At 37.1% G+C, this 20,743-nt stretch overlaps 1 protein-coding gene across 6 annotated transcripts in view; it reads right to left on the bottom strand.

The window, feature by feature from the left end:
* AP3B1 (adaptor related protein complex 3 subunit beta 1) overlaps positions 1-20,743 on the bottom strand; it is a 161,602-nt gene that overhangs the window by 86,546 nt on the left and 54,313 nt on the right. For all 6 annotated transcript variants that reach the window (XM_080370906.1, XM_080370907.1, XM_080370908.1 and 3 more), the window contains exons 8-13: positions 13,820-13,981; positions 11,544-11,641; positions 8,883-8,937; positions 8,732-8,803; positions 6,164-6,226; positions 5,176-5,308 (exon numbers count right to left, since the gene is read on the bottom strand). In XM_080370906.1, coding sequence (XP_080227032.1) covers positions 5,176-5,308; positions 6,164-6,226; positions 8,732-8,803; positions 8,883-8,937; positions 11,544-11,641; positions 13,820-13,981 — 583 coding nt within the window. The remainder of the gene's footprint in view (positions 1-5,175; positions 5,309-6,163; positions 6,227-8,731; positions 8,804-8,882; positions 8,938-11,543; positions 11,642-13,819; positions 13,982-20,743) is intronic.

The raw sequence follows: 20,743 nt of genomic DNA, 5'->3' as shown, positions 1-20,743 counted from the left end.
AGTACATGAAGTGTCACCATAGGAACTACTTTAATGCAATCTGTGGGAGCAAATTTAAAGAACTGAACCAAAACTGTAAGCAAGTAAATTAGTATGGTTCCTTTCACCAAAGGATACCAAAAAAAATACAAACAAAAGCAAAATGATTTTGTATTAGAATAAGGACTGACACAGTCCAGATAAAAAGAGAGGCTCTTTAAAGCCTGCTGGGCACACATGAAGATTCCCAAAAATAAGCTGAAATAAAACATGCATTTAGATCCAAAGACAAAACAAACAACCCACCCACAAAAGGGGAAGATAACATTGGCATTCTGAACAGGCAGGAAGAAAATCTTAAAACATAAATGCTAGAATTATCAAAGAAAAAGTGCATACAAGGCAACGATAAATGAACACAAGAATTTCAAAACAGAGTACAAATTCTATGATATCTAAAGGGTCATAAAAAGTAAATTGAACTCTTAAAGACTAAATGTCACAGAGAATCTGATCAGGACTGCCTTTACCAATAAAGACGGCTACAAGAGGTATCACTAGAATTTTCATGAGTCATAGTAAAAATATTAGTAACATACTCACTGCTAGTTTTCTTCAAACAATTCTGAAGCAATATGGAAATGACTACTCTGAGTAGGATAATCTCTGAAAACTCTGGAGTTTGATGACTTATCAAAAACCTAAAATATATTCAGTCATATGTCTCATTTTGCCACATAATGATGTATACAAAAAATTAACAACGTAGCGGAGAGTAACAAGTGGGTACTGAATTAGAGACTTTTTTTTTGTAATTGACAATTTGGCCACATTGTAACAGAAACTCAGAAAAAGACCTTAGTGAGGAGTGTATTATCAGAGAAATTCAGAAGCTGCGTTCTGAAACACCACATTTGATCCCATTGATGTTGAGTCAAATTTTCTTCCAGCTACATTAACCGATAATTGCAGAAACTGAAACATGTGACTGAAGATCAGTAATTTATCCAAAAATCTATTGTTTGTATAATCACTGTTTCTAAAAGCAGCAAAACTGCATCAACTGTTTTTGGAAGGAATATACCAACTGAATCCCATAGCAAGGTTGTACAAGTGCTTAAGTGCACCCTCACCAGATCTGCAGATGAGTGGTGAGGCTGACACACCAGAGATGAGATGCCATCCAGAGGGACCTGGTCAAGCTTGAGAAGTGGGCCCATGTGAATCTCAGGAGGCTCAACAAGGCCAAATGTAAGGTCCTGTACCTGGGTTAGGGCAAACCCTGGCACCAATACAGGTGGTGCCATGAAGGGATTGAGAGCAGCCCTGAAGAGAAGGACTTGGTACCGGTGGATGAAAAGCTGGATATGAGCCAGCAACCTGCACTTGCAGCCCCAAAAGCCAAGCGTATCCCAGGCTGCATCACCAGAAGCGTGGACAGCAGGTTGAGGGAGGTGATTCTGCCCCTCTAATCTGCCCTGGTGAGACCCCCACCTGGAGTACCACGTTCAACTCCTTAGTCCTCAGCACATGAAAGATGTGGACCTGTTGGAGAGAGTGGTTCCAGAGGAAGGACACAAAAATGATCAGAGGGATTGAGCACCTCTCCTGTGAGGAAAGGCTGAGGGAGCTGGGGTTGTTCAGCTTGGAGAAGGCTCCAGGGTGAACTTACTGCAGCCTTTCAATACTTCAAGGGGGCTTATAAGAAAGATGGGGACAGCCTTTTTAGTAGGGCTTGTAGTGATAGCACGAGGGGTAATGCTTTTAAACTAAAAGAAGGTAGATATAGATTAGACACTAGGAAGACATTTTTTTACTGTGAGAGTGGTGAGACAGTGTTAAAGGTTGCCCAGAGAGCTGGTAACCCCATCCCCAGAAACATTCAAGGTCAGATTAGATGGGGCTCTGAGCAACCTGATCTAGTTGAAGATGTCCCTTCTCATTGCAGAGGGGTTGGATTAGATGGCCTTTAAAGGTCCCTTTCAACCAAACCATTTTATAATTTATGATTATTTGGGTTCTTAAAAGGTTATCCAAATGGTTAAAACTAAGGCTAAAAGGCAATTATTAGAGCTAAGTATCCAGAAAATATTTAAGTTTCTGCTTTTCAGAACTGTCTGAAGTCTAAGGTAAAATTTTAGCTCATTAATTTTTCCACCCTTACAAATAACAGAACTCTGACACCACAGTAATACATATAAACTGAACACCACAACGAGTTGATTTTCTTCTACATCATTCTAAGAGTAATTACAATAGATAGGTAGTAGTTACCTGACTTATTAACAGTTCCAGTGATTTTACTACCTGTGTGTTCAAATTTGGATAGACTGAAGGCAAAAAATTTGTTTTAGTTATATATCCTACAATTTGATTTACATTCAACCTGCAACTTTCAACAGAAAATAAGTCACCCATCTGAGAAAAACCCAAAGGATCTCTAGTATATACAGCACAGACACAAAAGAGAGATTTCCTATAATCCCATCTGTCTCTTGCGTCTAAAACAACTTCTATGTCATAGTGGGACCATTGGTCAGTTGAAATTATCAAGACAACTGCTTAAAGGAAATGCATCAGTCAAATGCCAAATGTCACACCAAAGAGACAAAATAACTTTTCATTTTGTACTTCCTTCAGCAGATGAAGAAGGAAAATAATTCTCAGCCCTCAACATGGCCTCCAGAAACAAGGCTCTGGGGAAGTCAATAACTGCCCTTGGAATTTTTTGTATATTTATTAGTGCTTTGTTTAAAGTCAAATTTCCCCTGCTCAAGGAAGCTGGGAGCTGTGGTAAAAAAAAAAATTTAAAAAAATTGAATCACAGAAGCACATGCAGAAACTAGAGAGTTCAATGATCAGACACTCAGACACTCAAAAGGGCTCTGTGAAGAGTTATCCCAGCTGGACTCCTGAAGAGATTTTTTTGTGTAATGACACACTACCTTTCAGCACCCAAGTTCCAGAATGATTAATGGCAGCTCCTGTGCCAGATACAGCCAAGATATCTTGGCTGTTGGGTTGTACCTACAGCAAAGGCCTTTCCAGAACAACAGTGTAGAATTACAAGGTGGTTTTGCAACAAGCTTGTTCTTCAGGATCCTATTTTTTTTTGGTAGAGTTTAATTTTGCCACCTCTCTTCTGCACTCCAGTGAATTCTCCATATTAAGAAAAAGTGCAGAGAAAGCAGAGCCAAGTCTGCTTTCAGGGACCTCTGAACCTGCTGGATTTACCCTCTTGGGCTTTACACTACGCAAAGACAGCAGAACTGCTTTCAGGCTTTGAACAACATGGAAGAAGGAGCACGGCAAACAAATTGCACACTTTAAGGGTGAAAGTTGGAGGAAAGCAAGATTAAACAAGACTCTTAAATCTATTCTCCTACACAGGCTAAATCTTTTTTTCTCCCTTACCATGCCCCAAACTCTTTTTACGTTTAGTAAGCTGTGACTATCAGTAATTTCCTGCAACCTCAGGAAAGGTACTATGTAAATTATGCCATTCTATCCATTGTTTGAAAGAAGGAATAAAGACACTGCAGCTATGGTAAAGCAATTTGCCAGCTGCCAGGTTTAAAAGATCTTCAATATATCCTTTGCAGTCTTTCAGAACAGTAAGCACAAGACTATAATTTTATTTGCTAGACAACTACTTAGAAACAGTCAAGAAAACTAATCTTGTTGAGACAGACCTCTGTATACATTCACGTGCATATGTGTGTGTGTGTATATGGAATTACTTCAAAGAAAATATTAAATTGAGAAGCTATGGCAAAAAAAAAGTTTTCTCCTCTTATCTTGGTTCCTTCTTAGCAAAAAGAAGAACACAGACAAGAAAATGGAAAGGATTATTAAGTAAGAAACTCGGTATTCTGAAGTGATAGTTGTATTATTTTATTTAAGACTGAAAAAAAATGAGGATTTGTACATGCTGAAAGGACCCTACTGACTAAGATGTTAGTAGAATTAAGCAGAACCAAGAACAAGCTCTAAAGCCTGTATTTTTAATACAGTCATTGCTGAATGTAATACAAAAAGGTGCAGCGTGCAGACATGGCCTTGTAACACAACATGGGAAGATATTTTAAACACAGCTGATAACCAGAAAAGCATAAAGCAATGTAAGGTCTGGAACACTAAGAAAGTAAAGTTACATATATTCAAACTATCAAGCTATACACTGAGGTATCGCAGGAATTTCTGATACAAGGTGAAGTGGGGGAGAAGGAGGACTAAATATGAGAAAGCTCTGAGTGTATCAGTGGGTCACAGGATAACTACATGCTGCCAAAGTTATGTCCCTAATAAAGGCCTTCTTAGGATTACCATGAAAAATATGTCCAGTAGATATGGAGAGGAATTAATGCTGCTTTTCAAAGCTTACAGGAGATCTCACCTATGTTCCATGAACAACTCTTAATTGCTCCAGGCCACCCCAAAACCACGCTTTTCCTCTTTCCTGACATTATTATTTTTAATTATGTCTTTCTTAACTCTATTTCCAATATTTAACCTTATTCATGTAGACTGTACATTGTACAATGATCTTCCAGTTCTGTTATTGACTTATTCTGTGCAGTATTCATTGGTAACTGGTAAGAATACACAATACTATCAGGTACTGATCTACAGTGCTGCTATATCCTATTTGACTTTATCTGCTCCTCGTTGTGTTTCTCAGTGACTTGCAACTCTGTTTCACTATATAGAAATAACAGAAGGCTAGATTACAAAATCAAGCCAGATTTGGGGCTGTTTACCCTAAAACTATTTACTACGTTTTTTCAGTTAGGTATTGATGCACTGAAAAAAATTCCAAGCTTTCAGCACCCTCTACAGGCTACCTGTTTTGATGCAACTAAACATTTAACAGTGAAACTACTGTCATCTATGATAATCACAACAGCACACTTTAATAATTACAGCGTTTTAAGAAAAAACAGGTAACCATGTAATTGCAGGCCACAAGGAATTACTTCCACTAACAAAAGAGGAAATAAGTACCAGCGATTGAGAGAGCCTTCTGAAGTGCTTCAAACAAGAAGCCCCAGAATCCCTATTTTATCCAGTCATGTCAGCTCAATTCCTTTAAAAGTCAACTCACATACACTTTTTAACATGACCTGTCCTGTGTGTTTCTCATTAAGAAAAGGCTTCATGTTATCAAATACTCAGAAAATAGAATATGTAGCTTACCATCCCGGTTGGACAGCAAACACACGAGGCCGTTAAGGCATGTGTCAGTCACTTCGGTGATGTTAGTTGCGCATCTGCCTATAGCCTCAATTGTAGCTGCAGCAAACTGTTTATCTTGGCTTTTCACATACGTCTATGGAAACAGGATTTTTCATTAGTCAATATATAAGTCTTTTCAGCCAGAGACTTACTGTATTACCCTCATAAGACAGACATACTGTGTAATAAATTCAATCTAGAAAGCTACATTGTACAGTAGAAGTTCTACTTTTTTCACCTCATTGTCACTTTTGGCAGACATTTTCTTGCCAGCTTTGGTCACCCATGGCCATGCAAACCTCTGATTTGAAGAAAGCTTGGGGCAAGGGACAATTACCCAAAAACTGCAATTAGTTTGTGTGCAAGGTTGGAGGAGTTGATGAGCTCTCTCTTCAGAAAGGTTTCAGTTCATTTAACCAGAAGCATCTGTGAAACTATGAATAACCTACCTGCCTGAGAACCAGTACCTTTCAGAGAAATCCAGCCAAAGAACTGAAGCAATGAAAACAGATGTCATAAGCAAAGAGGAAAGAAAGAAGGGCAGACACTGTTTCACAATATAGGCAGAACACCTTGCTGACAGACAAACAGACATTGGATAATACTATTTCATCAAATTACAGAAATGCGGTTGGAAATAAATGCTAAAATTAAGACCCTATCATCTAGTTGTTTTAAGGATTTTGGAATGATTGAGTTTCTCATAACTTTTTTTTTTTTGGTAGCTGGAAGAAGAGTGAGAAACAAAACATTGAAACCCCTTCTCACATATTAAAAGCTCCATTATCCACTATGATATAAGACAGTTTCATTTCCATTCTGAGAACACTTCATCCTGGAAAAGACTTTAACTTGAAACATTTAAGACTAAGAATCTAGATGAAACATCCAATAATGGCAATTGGCCAACAGAGAGTTTCATATAAAAAGAATACACTTTTGCACAAACCTGAAATTCTCGAAGCAGAGTTGATATGTTGGCTTCATTTGCTAAATTTGTCAAGATGTCAAGCTACAACAAAAAAAGATATTTTATCAGAACCTAGAATAAAATATTATAAACAGTACCATTTATACACTATACTTTTATTGTATATAAATAAAAGCTAATACTATGAAAAATACCACTTAAAATTCAACAGAGTATACTATATTTTAGTATAAACTGGTAGCAGCATTGCACTCGAGGAATATTTTCTTTGCAAGTGCATGCAAGGTTTTCAAAACAGGACTCTAGGGTTCAGTGATGGACTTTCTACAAGCTTCAGCTTTAGTGTTGCATTGCATATCAAATGGTTTTGAAATGCTTCTGTCAGCATGGTTTCCAATGTTATACAATAGGCCTTAGCATTTAAGAATCATGTGACACTGTAAAAAGAAATATCAGAAATCACAACTGCAGCTGGGGAGAACTAAAGTGTCCATTATATTCAAATGAAATGCAATAAAAGACCTTTAAACTCAGGAAAGAAACAGCGGCATTTACAAGACTCCTCAGTTCTTAATCAACGTCAACAACATCAGACCCTGAAAGGCCTCTACTTTGATCCTGGTGAGCAAGAAAGAGGACAGTAAACAACATTTGGCATATATTGTTAAGATGCTATGCTTCTTCAAAGTTAGAACAGCCTAGAAAGAATTTCAATACAATCTGAATGAGGTAAACTAAAGAAAAAGACAACTCTGCCTCTGTAAAGGGAAATCATGCCTCATAGATCTGTTAGTATTTTTTAGTTGGAGGCACACAGGCAAGGACACTTAATTGGTAACAGTCCACCTGTACTTCAGAAGAAATTTGATAAGGCTCTTAAAGATATATCTCTAGCATAGCATATGAAGCAAGTGGATAATGAAAGAGGGAAAGTCAGAGGCGGGAGGGAAGAGACTGCTTTACAGTGCAGGAAGGCTATCAATAGAACCCCACAAATATCTTGGCTGTTCTTTTACTTTTCAACAGATTCATATACGAACTATGAAAGTAATGAGAGAACAGGTGACAAAGTTTTCAACTGACTACAGTTTTCAGAGAAACGAAGATGAAGGCTGATTACGAAAAGCTGTATAAAAACTTCAAGTATTAGGTGACTGGTTGATAAAATGGCAAAAAATATCACATGCAAATAAATGCAAAGTAATGTTCATAACTGGGGAAAACCTTAACTTTACAGAAAATTATAGGCTCAGAGCTGACTGCTACTAATTACAACTGAGAATCTGCGATTAAAATCAGTAACTCCATGAAAATATAAGCTCAACGCTAAGCAACAACCAAAAAAGCAAACATTGGGAAAGGAACAGAGGACAAACCAAAACTCTAAACAGTACAGCAGATGAATTCCAGGGTGCTCCTACATCTTAAATACTGCCATAGGTCTCATCCTCCTGTCTTAAAGAAAGTAAGAAGGAACTACAGGGGTAGGAGGTGGAGAAAAGCACAACATTTTCTTATGTATATAACAGTAGTAGGTTGTCCTGTATTTTTCAGCCACCAAGAAAGAACTAAGATAATGAAAGTAAATCTCCCAATTTTTACTTCTTGACCTCTTCACTGTTATATTATCAATTAATATGGGAATTTATCAACTTTCAAGTATTTCAGGAGGGACTTTTCCTGAATAACACTAAGTCTTACTAGTATTCCCAATAGTTTTCATGATCATTAAATGCGGGAAAGATCTTTTTGCCTCCAACTGCCTCAAATGTACTTAGATATAATGCTGGACTAATAAAAATACGATGGGTTGGGCATAGCCATCTTGGACCGCACCGTTCTGTACATGTAACAAGGGTGCAATATGGATGTAAAAGAAAAATAAGGAAAAAATTACGTTTCTTTAAAAAAACCTGTACCTTCCAATCCTAAACACAAGTGCCTGTGACAATCTAAAGCAAAACAAGAGAAAAGGCACATAGTAGTATACAATTTTTTAGCTATTGTTTTGTCAAGGATTTCACATCCATTAAAGAAAGACTAAGAATAGAGAAAACAAGAAAACAACAGCCTAAACTATGCATTGAGATGTGTCCTTGAGGAAAGCCTAAAGTACCTCTCATGTCAAATTCTGACTTCAAAGGGAATTTGGGACTCTTAACACTATCTCATTTTGTTCAGGGAAACAGATTTAAACTCTTTTAAAGCTAACAGTATCAAAGACGGTGTGATATCATTTCTCTATTTGAGAAGATTCTTCTTCCCATGAAAACAGCCGAATTCCAAATGTCTGAATGGCTGGTTAGATAAGAACAGTAATGCTCTGTATCGCTGAAAGGTACCAAAAGCTTTAGGGGAAAACATAACCCATCTGGTACCAACATGGTAACAACAGAACCTTCAGATAGCCTGACAAGCCTGAAAGACACTTGTGGATTTAACTAAAAGCCGCAGCTCTACACTTCTTAGTAAAAAAAAAACAAACCCAGGAACAGCACAGAATGGTGCATGTCGTATCAGCGCAAACAGATCCTGTTATGAACAGATTTGTCCAGGAGTATATAGACAAATAACTTTTAAACTCACCTTCAATGTTTTGATCATTGTTGGATCAGTTGATCTGACATAGAAACTCTTCAGATAAGGTTCAAACATGCCCTGAAAAGCAGAACATATTTAAGTAGCTCACCCATGTTTCATATAAAATGTGATTTAGAAAAAACTAAATAGGGTGTACCTTTCTCTGAATTGACATAGTGGCAATATTTTGCAGAACAATATACTGCACCTCCCTAGAATTTGAAAAGAAAAACAAGAATTATTCTGCAGAACTACAATTACAGAGAATAATGTAACATTGCAAAGAAAGTCCAATTCTATTTTAATCCAAAGTTTGTTACACATTTGACTTGGCACAAACATAGAAGGAAAAAGCTTATTGCCCACTGCTACAAGTGCATCATCTGCTTCACAGGAAGATGCATTATGAAATCAGGCTCTCATTTTTAAAAAGTTCAATATGCAAAAAAAAAAATCACTGATACCAGTGCAATGGTGCGATGCTTCTTGCAGCCTTGGGTCTTTGTTTAAACCGAAAATTCATTCAAAACATCACCATTCTGGCATCTCCAGAATTAGCTCACAAAACCATTATTATTTTGTCTACCATATTGAAACAAGTATTTCAGGATGCCACAGTTGAGAACAAAGCCACATGGGTTTTATCTGTAGTGTGGAAATGACTGCATTAGTTACAAGAACTGCTAATGCCTGTACATCTAGCAAGAACTGGTATGATTTTTTTTGGTCTTAAAAAAAATTCCTAGTCATTCTCAAAAACAGTCAGGATTTCTTGTGACTTAAAGAGTATACGCAGGCAGGCATACACATCTATGAAAAAGCAGCATTTTAATATAATAGCCTTTGTCAAGATACAAACAACAGAATTATGTAATATTCTAAACACAAAAACATTAAATATGTTTCAAGGCTATTCTTATCATTAACGTTATTAGTTTAAAAGCCTCAGCAAGAGTGAGCAAAAAGAAATCTGGGTACTAGTCTAAAGCTTTTAAACAACAGAGTTTCTGCCATCAATTGCTTAGAAACTAATTAATAATTTACATGCAATTTTTCTGAACCATAAGTGCTTAAATTCTTTCATGATGCAAATCGCATCCTAATAGAGAAATCACCACATCCATTATTTCCGCTTATTCAAAACTGTCTGCTAACTCTGTGGTAATTACAGCTGTTGCTTACAAAGAAAAGTAATAACAGAGAAGTATTTAATATCTTTTAAACCTATTTTTATGTAATTCTTACATAGGTACATGGAAATAGTCAGCAGCATATGATGAACCAAGATTGGAAATAGCTGTGAAATGCTCTTCCAGGCACTCTCACCCTAACTAGATTATAGTGTATTTGACATTAATTTAAAGGCCATAGGCATATAACTTGAAGGGCAAACAGCAAAAGCTTATTTCAAAGTGGCTCTAATAGCAGAAGTGTTTCACAGAGACTGGCAACAGAGAACACACAAGCCATTCAACATAGGAAAATCACAAGACTAGCACCATTTTAAGCACTAGTTGAGGTACAGGAAAGAAGTGACTTCTCTTTTGATGAAATATGAGTGTAAGTAAGCAACATGCAAAAATAATCCTTTCAGCCCGCGAGTATGACTTTAGTTCGACACATTACCTGCATATATGCCACACCGCTTTGGGCATTTTACTTATCTTTGTATAAAGAGAATGAGAAGCATACTGTACTATAAAACCAAACACAAAAATATCAGTGATTCACTTTTATCTGAAATAAAAGCATGACCAAGCCCAATTTTACTTCTTTACTAACTTTCACATGACAGAAACATCCAAGGGTGAGCTGCAGAAGTTTACAGAGAAAGAGCTCTAACTTCCGTAAACCCAGTCACCATGAAGTCCATCTGAGTCATATTGTCAGACACAACAAAAGTGATTATTTTAAAAGCTTTTGTTTGTTTGACATGACCAACTTTAAAAAACAGATTATTTTCACAGTGAAGTTCAAGGCAAAAATACCATGTTTAGTTAGAAATTAATCTGAAAACATCTTTTAATATTTTGTCTCTTATCACTCCCTTCAAAGCTTTTCACACAGATATATGAAAGTTCAAAATTTCAAAACTGAAGGGAAAAGCCCTACTTTTATGCAGTAAACATTGGCAAATTATGCTAAAACTAGCAAACGCTAAGAAAAAAAAAAGTATTATCAATCTTATGAAAAGTGTAGCCAGTGAAACCTTCACAGGAAAGCAGACAAGGTGACATGGAAGATTATAAAAGTCCAAATTAGGTGACCTGAATGAAATACAAACTTGCTGTTTAAAAACAGTCCAAGGATTAAGGAAAAACAGGGGATTCAGCAGCATCGAGTGGCATTTTAACAAGTATGTTTCATAGCTTCTCTGTCAACAAGAAGTCTTCAATATCAAGTGCAGGAAAAGAAAATACACACCTGAAGACTTCTTTAGTGCTTAGCAAGACAGTAAGGAACTCCAATATAATTAAATTCCCAGTAACTTCCAATAATTTAAAAAAATCAAGAAACTAAGCAAACTAGTTAGTACAGCCTCTATTTGTATGCTAACTAGGCAGCTCTGATTCTTCTCAGAATGAAAGTCATAATTAAGAATGAAATACGATACTGAATGATCACTGGATGTAATATTGAAAATGATAGAATTACTTTTAATGATCATCATTTGTTAAGTAATATTAAAGAACAATTTAAAAATGAAACTCTGTACCAGTGCAATAGTTTCATTCTTGTAACTATAGCTAAACAAGTATGTACAAAAAACTTTCACAAAAAAGTAGACATAGCAATGTAAAGAACGGACTTCACCTACCTATTACTACGGAGCAAACGCACCAGTGACTTAGAAACAATACCAGCTTCGGATTTTGGCGCCAAATGCCAGTAAAGCTGTGCAACTGCCATTACCACCTAAAAGAATAACATTCAGACCAGCACATCAACTTCAAATCATCATATGTATCTATCATATTTAATTGCTTCAGCCCTACAGAACTACCAGCTCACTCTTCTTTGGAAAGCCAAGTGCATGCATTTGAAATTAACAAAGCAGATTGAGGGAAAACATATCAGAAGAAAGATCCTTTGGTTTCTAAAATCAAAGCTAATTAAGTACCTCTCATCCTTCCCAACTTTCATTGTATACTATAATATACAGAAAGACAGAGGAAGAGGGACAAAGAGAAAAAATGTAGGTAATTCAAATTGCAAACATGCTTGTATCATTTTTAATAAGTATTGCTAACATGAACTGTACAAGTCAATGAGGAAATATCGTTTAAAACTTCTGTAAGTTTGCAAATTTTGTGCTTTTATTTTTATTAAATACAGGTTCAATATTACCTATTGTTTAGCTTCCACTTAAAATCTTTCATTCCATTATTCTACTAGCCAATTTATAAAATGACTGTTACCTTTACTGGCAACTTCTAAGGTCTCAAATCCAACAGAAAGTAAAAACTACAGGGCTGAGTATCAACAATCCAGCTAGCAAAAAAGCAGAAGACTGACATACAAGCAACTTAAAACCCATGATTTTTTTTTGTCTTTTCAAGTTTTCTCATAAGACAGATTATGAACTTCCTGCTAATGACTAAGTCATGTCACAACTGTCCCTACAATAATGTCATGGTAAACTTTCTGTTCAAAATAAAGCAAATCATAGAAAGGAGACTCCAAGTAAAGCCACTGTTATGACACCTGACTTGGTATCTTAAAACTTAGTACCAGTGAAACAAAAATTATTATTAAACAATAAAAAGCAATTAAAAACATCTGGGAAGAGGAAATAACTGGAAGATTTTTAGCAATACACTAAAGGGTTCTTTTATTACTGACAAAAATCTAAGGTCAAAGTGAAAGTAAAATTTAATTGCTGATATATTCTGTGAATGGTACAAGAATTGGTGTAATACCAATTCAAAGCAGCATGGTTTCACTTGACAAACTGCACTTAAACATCTCAGTTAACTTCAATATCGGAAAGTTAAAGATCATAAATGTGAGAATCAATACCATATTTAACAGATATAAAGAAAATGATTTATGGAATGTGGAGGATAAGCAACTGAACTTGTTCTCAGTGCAGTGCGATGGCAAACGTACTTTGTCTTTGCGTGAAATGAGGAAATACCATATAGACATTGAACAGTAATTTTAGCAAAAGGCTGTGCTATAACACAACTATTAGTGTAAAACTGTTTTCAATTTGTTTCAAAAATATTCTGGCAGATTATAAGTGGTTTTGAAAAGAGTTAGATATTAGTCAGAATCTAGAAATACATTCCAGGTGAGAAACAAAAACCTCATCTGTTTAGCTTATCAAGAACTGGTTGGGAGGTGACTAACCATGGTGCAGTAACTTTTTTTGCAATGATATGAATACTCATTATCACTGGAATTCTTTTCCCAAAGACACCTAAACTTGATCAACAAGACAAACTGAGATAAGAAATAAAATTCTGTGATCTGAGTAACATCACAATGATTCACCATCAGCATGCTTTTTTCTAATTCTAAAAATTTACCTGTATCCTGAAATCTCAGGGAAATAGTGCAGAGCATGTTATACTCATGATGTCATATCTAGCCTAGAACCCTCTAAGGCATCAACACTAAGAATCTTGTTTGGATGGACAATGAATTTATGCATGCAACTGTCTATTTTTGACATGTGAGACTCAAAGGAAAACACAACTTTGTGAACGAGTAACAACTATGATTTTCTTTGTGAATTTCTACCACCAAAACTGGCAGTTTGTGCCATCCTAGCTGCTGAGAACTTCAGCATTAAAAACTAGCTATGCTATAGTTATCACATGCTATAGCAGTTGGATTCAAATGTTCTTGTGTTTTCTCTAGTATTTTGTTCATCCTTAATATTTGGAGCATATATCACACTCGGTTCAGGTGTTTTACTTAGAAGCTAAGCAGATTTCAAAAAAGAACCACTGTACTTCTCCTATAAAAGTGGTGATAATGCTCTGTAGTACTTAAAAGAGGTGCAGCTCTTACTTCTCAAACTTTGAAATTTTCTAGAAGCGAAGATATTTAATAGTTTAACATTTTAATAAAAAAGGAATGTCATACAGCAGCATTTCGGCTTTGAAGCAAGGGTTTTGTATTTCGTAACAGCAGCCTGTGATCTGGGTCCATAGTATAGGTGTTTTTCACTTTCTGAACCTTTTCTTTCTGTTCTTCATCAGATTGATAGAAATTATTTTCATTGTATTCTTCCACCACCTCATCACCCTAGCAAAAGACAAAATGACAGAAACATATAAAATATTTGAATCAACCAGTTTTATTCATTAAGGAAGTAACATACAACACCACAATTTCCTGCAAGATCTATACATGGTTTTAAAAGTAGCTATTGGCTCTTCTACCCCAGTTTGCTCAAAGCAGTAAACATACTGACACAAAAAATAGCTTATCAATATATTCAACATTTCCTTAGAAATGAGATGAACTTCTAAATTAAATGTCTTCATTAACATTCTATGAACTAGATTGGGTATGAAAATTGGTCCTTTTTTGGACTTGAAGCCTATGATCCAAAACTTACATCTCTGAAGACAGCCAGTTGTTTAAAATTCCCTCTTTTTTAAAAACTTGATGCAAATCATGTGCATTCCTCCCTCTCTAGCAATATATAAACTATCTGTGAAAATACCAGATCTCAAAAGAAGGGACAAGCTTTTTCCTTAATAAATCAGATGGGAAAAACGTTATGTATCCTGAGCTTGGCCTTCCCTGATAATACAAATCCTTCAGTTATATTTAAATAAAGTTATGAGTTATCAGCATAACGTCACTTTAAAAACCAACACAACACATGGGAAGAATTCATTACAAGTTTGAGATATTAGTATATTAGACCTTTCTTCTACTGCAGAAGACTAAATAAGAGAATATAAAGGAATATATCTGATTATAGAAACATGATAAAACAAATTTATGATTTTTGATGTAGATAAAAAATTATAAAGTGTTCCATTATGCTTATATTTAATTAGCATTAACAAGCCCACAAACATAAAGATAAATAAGATAGAAACCATCAGGATTAGATCAAAACAGAATGTCAGATCCCAGAAACTGTGATCTGGATTACCAATACTGAGACTACTCAACATTAAATTTTTTTTTAAAAAAAATCAGCTACTAACTTTTGCAACTTGTTATATCCAAGTGTGTGTCCTTGCTCTCCTAAATTCTTCCATCTTGCTTTGTTACCAGACCATCCAACTAAGACAAAGAACATTACTGTGGCTAGCTGGGGTTATTCACAACGGACTGGCTGGCCACAAACACCAACTGTACCAATAGCTCTGCTTGTCTGTCTCTCAAGTCTCTGTCCAACTATTTTAAGCAATATCCAACTCAACACAGCAGTTTTAACAGGATTAAGTCATACACCCAATTGCTGATTTTTTAAAAGACATAATTATTTCTGAGACAAATGTATCTTTAATTCTAGCTGGCACTAGCAAAGAAATCAAAAGTGAATGGAAGAATAGCTAGAATTGAAAATAAAGACTGATTTAATAGGTCTTCAGAAAACTAGGCAAGGGTAACTTCAAACCTTTGTTGCATGCCTTAGTTGAAACTCACGTGTAGTGAAAGAGCAACCCCATAAAAGTGTCTTCAGTGGAGGCAGGTGGGCAGGGGGAGAGAGGGTAGATGTGACAATAAATCAAACACATCATTTATTCTGTTTAGTACAATTTGAAATGACACAAAAGCCCCTTCCCTTCACATTTCTTCTCATTTTTATTACTTGATGCCAACAGTGCTCTCAGTGTTCCACAGAATCCCTAGCAAGCTCTTCAGATTTCTTACACAGCATCAACCAAAGTCATTTAGTATGTTTACTTCTCTGTCTACACAACTTCTTAGCAGTCACCCTTTTAAACTAAAAACTCAGTATGCTAAATTGAGAGTACCAGTAATGGAATTTCTCCCATTGTCTACAGGACAGGAAACTCAAAAAACAAAATTCCTGATCCCAGTGCATCTCAACCTTACACTGAAGAAGCTTCCTCTAACAGGAAGAGGAGAATTCAGTCTTCATTGATTCAGTCTTCAGTATCCCTGCCTTGACTGCTAACAGGCATGCACATCATTACTATTGAACTCAACAGGAATAGAGTTAGAAATTGCATCTAACTCATTAATCACTGTTGTAAGAAAAAACAAACAGCTTGAGCTCTCTCATTTCTTTTTTTTCACTCCCCCAAAAAATGCTGGTTACAAATATATTTGGAGCAGAGTTCCAAATAATTATAAAGCAACTTATGCCTCTTATGAAAATATTTTTAATTTAGATCCCATTAGAGTCTTTATATTGAATCACTTCCTTCACACCCCCACAGCAGAAGTATTAATGTGGTCTTTTCTCATGTATTTTACTGCAATCTCGGAATATTATTCTTCTCTCAATTCTGTTGAGATCTGGTATGCAATAATTATTTTCCAGACAAAGGATGATGATGACACAAAGGGAAATCAGTTTAATGAACTGAAATTCATTAAAATCAAGTTGATGAAGTTCTAATTAGTCAGAATTTGTACTCACAAGGACCTTACTAAGACAAAGAGAATATATAATACTGCAAGATTTGCACATTACCATGGAAAGGAAAGTAAATTATTATGTAAGAGTCAGAATATTGAAAGATAAGAACCTGCAGCCTTCTCGGTATGCAAGAATCGTGGAATTCCTAAATTCTAAAGAATTTTAAACTCTATTAATCATCCCAGACATGGAAAGCAGTTAGCAGGAAATGTGAAAAAATTCTACCACTTTCAACCACTAAAGCCTCAACCTGAACTGCTGACTATCCTCACTGCCAAAAAGAGACAACTGTACATTTAAAAACACAGAATCATTTAAGTTGGAAAAGATTCCTAAGATCATCAAGTCCAACCTTTTACCTAACACTGCCAAGTCCATCACTAAACCATATCTGTACATGCCACGTCTGTAAGTCCTTTAAATACCTCCAGGGATGTTGACTCAAACACTTCCCTGGGCAGCCTGTTCCATTGCTTCACCACCCCCTTGGTCAAGAAAATTATTCTAATCCCAACTCTAAACCTCCCCTGGCATAATTTGAAGCTATTTCCTCTCATCCTATTCACTTGACACCCACCTCATTACAATCTCCTCTCAGGCAGTTGTAGGGTCCCCCCTGAGCCTCCTCCGCTCCAGGCTGAACAGCCCCCGTTCCCTCAGCTGCTCCTCACAAGCCTTGTGCTCCAGACCCTTCCCCAGCCCCTTGCCCTTCCCTGGACACGCTGCAGCCCCTCTACGTCCCTCCTGCAGTGAGGGGCCCAAACCTGAACACAGGGTTCGAGGTGCAGCCTCACCAGTGCCCAGTGCAGGGGGACAGTCCCTTCCCTTGCCCTGCTGGCCACACTGCTTCTGACACCAGCCAGGGTGCTGCTGGCCTCCTTGGCCACCTGGGCACCCTGCTGGCTCATGCCCAGCCGGCTGCCGACCAGCACCCCCAGGCCCTTTCCCACCAGGCCCTTTCCAGCCGCTCTGCCCCAGCCTGTAGCGCTGTGTGGGGCTGGTGTGACCCAGCTGCAGGACCCGGCACGGAGCCTTCTTGAACCTCATCCAGCTGGCCTCGGCCCACCGGTCCGGCATGTCTAGACCCCTCTGCAGAGCCTCCTGCCCTCCCGCAGATCAGCGCTGCTGCCCAGCTTGGTGTCATCTGCAAACTTACTGGGGGTGCACTCGATCCCCTCGTCCAGAGCGCCGATAAAGATACTGAACAGAGCTGGCCCCAGTACTGAGCCCTGGGGAACACCACTGGTGACCAGCCACCACCTAAATTTAACTTCATTTGCTGTCACTCTTTGGGCTTGGCCATCAGCCAGTTTTTTTACCCGGCACAGAGTACTTCCATCCAAGCCACGAGCAGCCTGTTTCTCCAGGAGAATGCTGTGAGAAACAGTGTCAAAGACTTTACTAAAGTCTAGGTAGACAATAAGCACAGCCTTTCCCTCATCCACCAAGTGGGCCATCTCATCACAGAAGGAGATCAGGTTGGTCATGCAACCAGAACAGCATGCCCCTTATACCAGGTCTACATCTTGGAATCCAACCAGGAAAGAAAGTATGAATGGGGTATAATGGAGAAAGCAGTACTGCAAACACTCTAGTAATTCTACTGCCGGCACAGAACTGTAAATAAGACTCTTGCCTTTGGAAGATGGAATTCTTCCTCTTTTAACTATTAATTCTGAATCAACAACTGCCAGCTTCCAAAGATAATTTCCTGCACATTTATTCTCCAGTCTTCAGTATCTGTATTGCACCTATGTTAAGATGTGGGAGATGCTTCTTCACACATCCTTGAAGAAATGCCAGATAATGGTGGCACTCACATTTTACTTTCCCAGATTTCGAACTAGAGCTCAAACTGATGACAATTAGTACATATTAACAGCTCTATCAGAAAAAAAACCCCTAGTACTCTCATCCTTTTTGACAGGGGAGAGACAGCATGACAGTTCAGGGAATAGATTCAAATGTTCCTATGGTTTCTCTTGTCCTTTCAATCACCTTGGATGCAGTTTCATAGTTGATTTAAGACTAATCATGCCATTCAAAGTTTGTTATTTTGTTTGGGTTTTAAAAGCACAATTTATTTTCACCAGGATCAGTAGAATGATCTGGCTCACTTTGTGGTCATAGTATCACTAGAACTGCTACATTTTCAAAAGCAGTAGGTGGTAAAGGGAGGAGGACATAACAGAGGCATTGCTTTTCAGTGACAGTCTTTAGTTAAACTGCATTAAGTACACTTAACAGTTTGCAGTAGCACATGATTTAATTGTGTAGTTAATAGCTTTTCTAAATTGCAAAATCACTAAGAAGTTCAGAATCCTGGGAGAAGGAAATGATTAAAAACTGAGACCACTAACATTCCAGGCTAGGAACTGCAAATGGACTCTGTGTATTCCCCACCTTCCACTGTTTATTTAATCCAGTAGAGAAGTGAGTACTTTAGTGTGAAAGAACACGCGTAATTATTTTTGAAGTTATTCCAGACATACAGAGAAAAGTGAGTATTTTAGTATGAAAGAACATGTATAATTCTTTTTTACGTTATTCCAGATATAGTTTAGGGCCATCTTCATAAAGTATTAACAGCTTAAATGAAGAAACTGCCAGATAACAAGTTCCATTAGCCTGTTTTTAAAGTCACTAAGTAAATGAGCTAACATTTAACTGAGATCTTGCTTGAAATTACGTTTAATATGGCACTAAAGTTGAGAATGTGCCTTCCATTTAGGGTAAAGCATATTATGTGAATGCTACAATTACCTCTAAACAGAGCTTCACACATCCACAAACTCAAAGTAAAACTTCCCTGAAATCCAAAGCATGAACATATACTATGCCCACTCTACCAGCCTTAACTCCGTCTTCTATTCAAAAGTGATCCAAATATTTGTATTCCTAGATTAGGTATAACTGATTATAAAGTTACAGAATTCAGTTTCTCTCCTCAGATGCACGAGGAAATACAATCATAGCTTTTTTGATTCCTGCAGCAGAATCTTTGGCATATGATTTCAGCCATCTTCCAGAGCCCACACTAATGTTTCTAAGAACTGCTCTCAAAAGAGTCTTGGATAAGCTAAGTTTTGAACTTAAAAGAGTTTTGGGACTATTCACTAGTCAGTTAATCTGACTGCAATACCAAACCACGTTAGCCAACCAAGATCAGCAGTCCACTTGCTATATCATAAACAGTATCCTTGAAAAAGGGAAATGGTAGAAAATGCACAGAACAGTTTCCTACTTCAAAAGATTAATGATGTATCCAAGAAAGATCTTAAATCTTGATCTTGTGTGTGAAGATGCCTACCTAAATCCTTCCATGTGCTTCACAGATGGATTTCAGAACACTAGAATAGACCTATCTTTGGTCTATCAGACCAAACCGAAAATGATCCTCAAGACTGTTCAAAAGGGCAAGAAGATGAGAACTGACAAGTTTCTGACAGATGAACAGACCTCAATCAATCACACTTGTTAATAACTACACACTGGCAGAAGTATCCATCCTGTCCACAACAGGAAGTCCTTGAATAAGATACAGGTATGTCAGCAGAGGTAAAGCTTGGCATGAAGACCTGCTAGTGGTCTGAAAAAAGGCACAATCTCACATGGCAAAAATATTTGAGAAATTAAAGTGTAACTGATATACTCCACAGCCTGGCTGGAGAAAGGCCTTAGAAATATACTCACACTTTCTTAGGTAGGCTGCCATTATAACCAGTTGTGTGATAAAGACTTATGCTACTGTAAACGGACCAATGGGATCTAATAATGACCTGATGGCCATGTGAAAGTAGGGGAATATTTCAAGTGCCTGTGTATAAGTATTTAGTGCCATTTTATACTCCCTCAAGTATGACAAATGCCTCCATGGGTCTGGCAGATCCTGAAGGTATGGAGCTTACAGGAGATCTGTAACAACTGAAGACTAACCAGGGCATCTTGTGCCATTTAGAACACTAGACACATAAGATAGATGAATCACATCCCAGTTTCCCTAAAGCTTAAACACTTCAGATACTTCCCCTGCTGTAGGAAAAAATTAATGAAGCAAATCATCAAACTTTTCCTATTTAAAAATAACTATTGAATCTTTTGCTGCTACATGAAAGAAAATAAGTTTCCAGCACTTAAACTCTTGCCAATGTTCTTGTGTGCAGAGTCATTGGAAAGCAACAGGCTGAGGATTACAACATAGGTGAGAAAATCTGGTTCACAGTACCAGAATTCCTGTTACAGTAATGGTTACAAACTGTAGCTATGCCTCAATGAACAGAAAGCAAGAAGTGAGTTTGCTGTCACCAGACCTGAATAGTGTGTTCTGTGTTGTCACAGACACAATGCATTTACAACTTTTCAGTCACAAAGTCACAAAGAATGAGTATTTTAGAAAATTAATTTCTCTCTTCCACCACACATTAAAATATAAA

The sequence above is a fragment of the Falco punctatus genome (assembly GCF_963210335.1).
Source record: "Falco punctatus genome assembly, chromosome: Z".
NCBI lineage: Eukaryota > Metazoa > Chordata > Aves > Falconiformes > Falconidae > Falco > Falco punctatus.
This window is presented reverse-complemented; position numbering and strand designations above follow the sequence as displayed.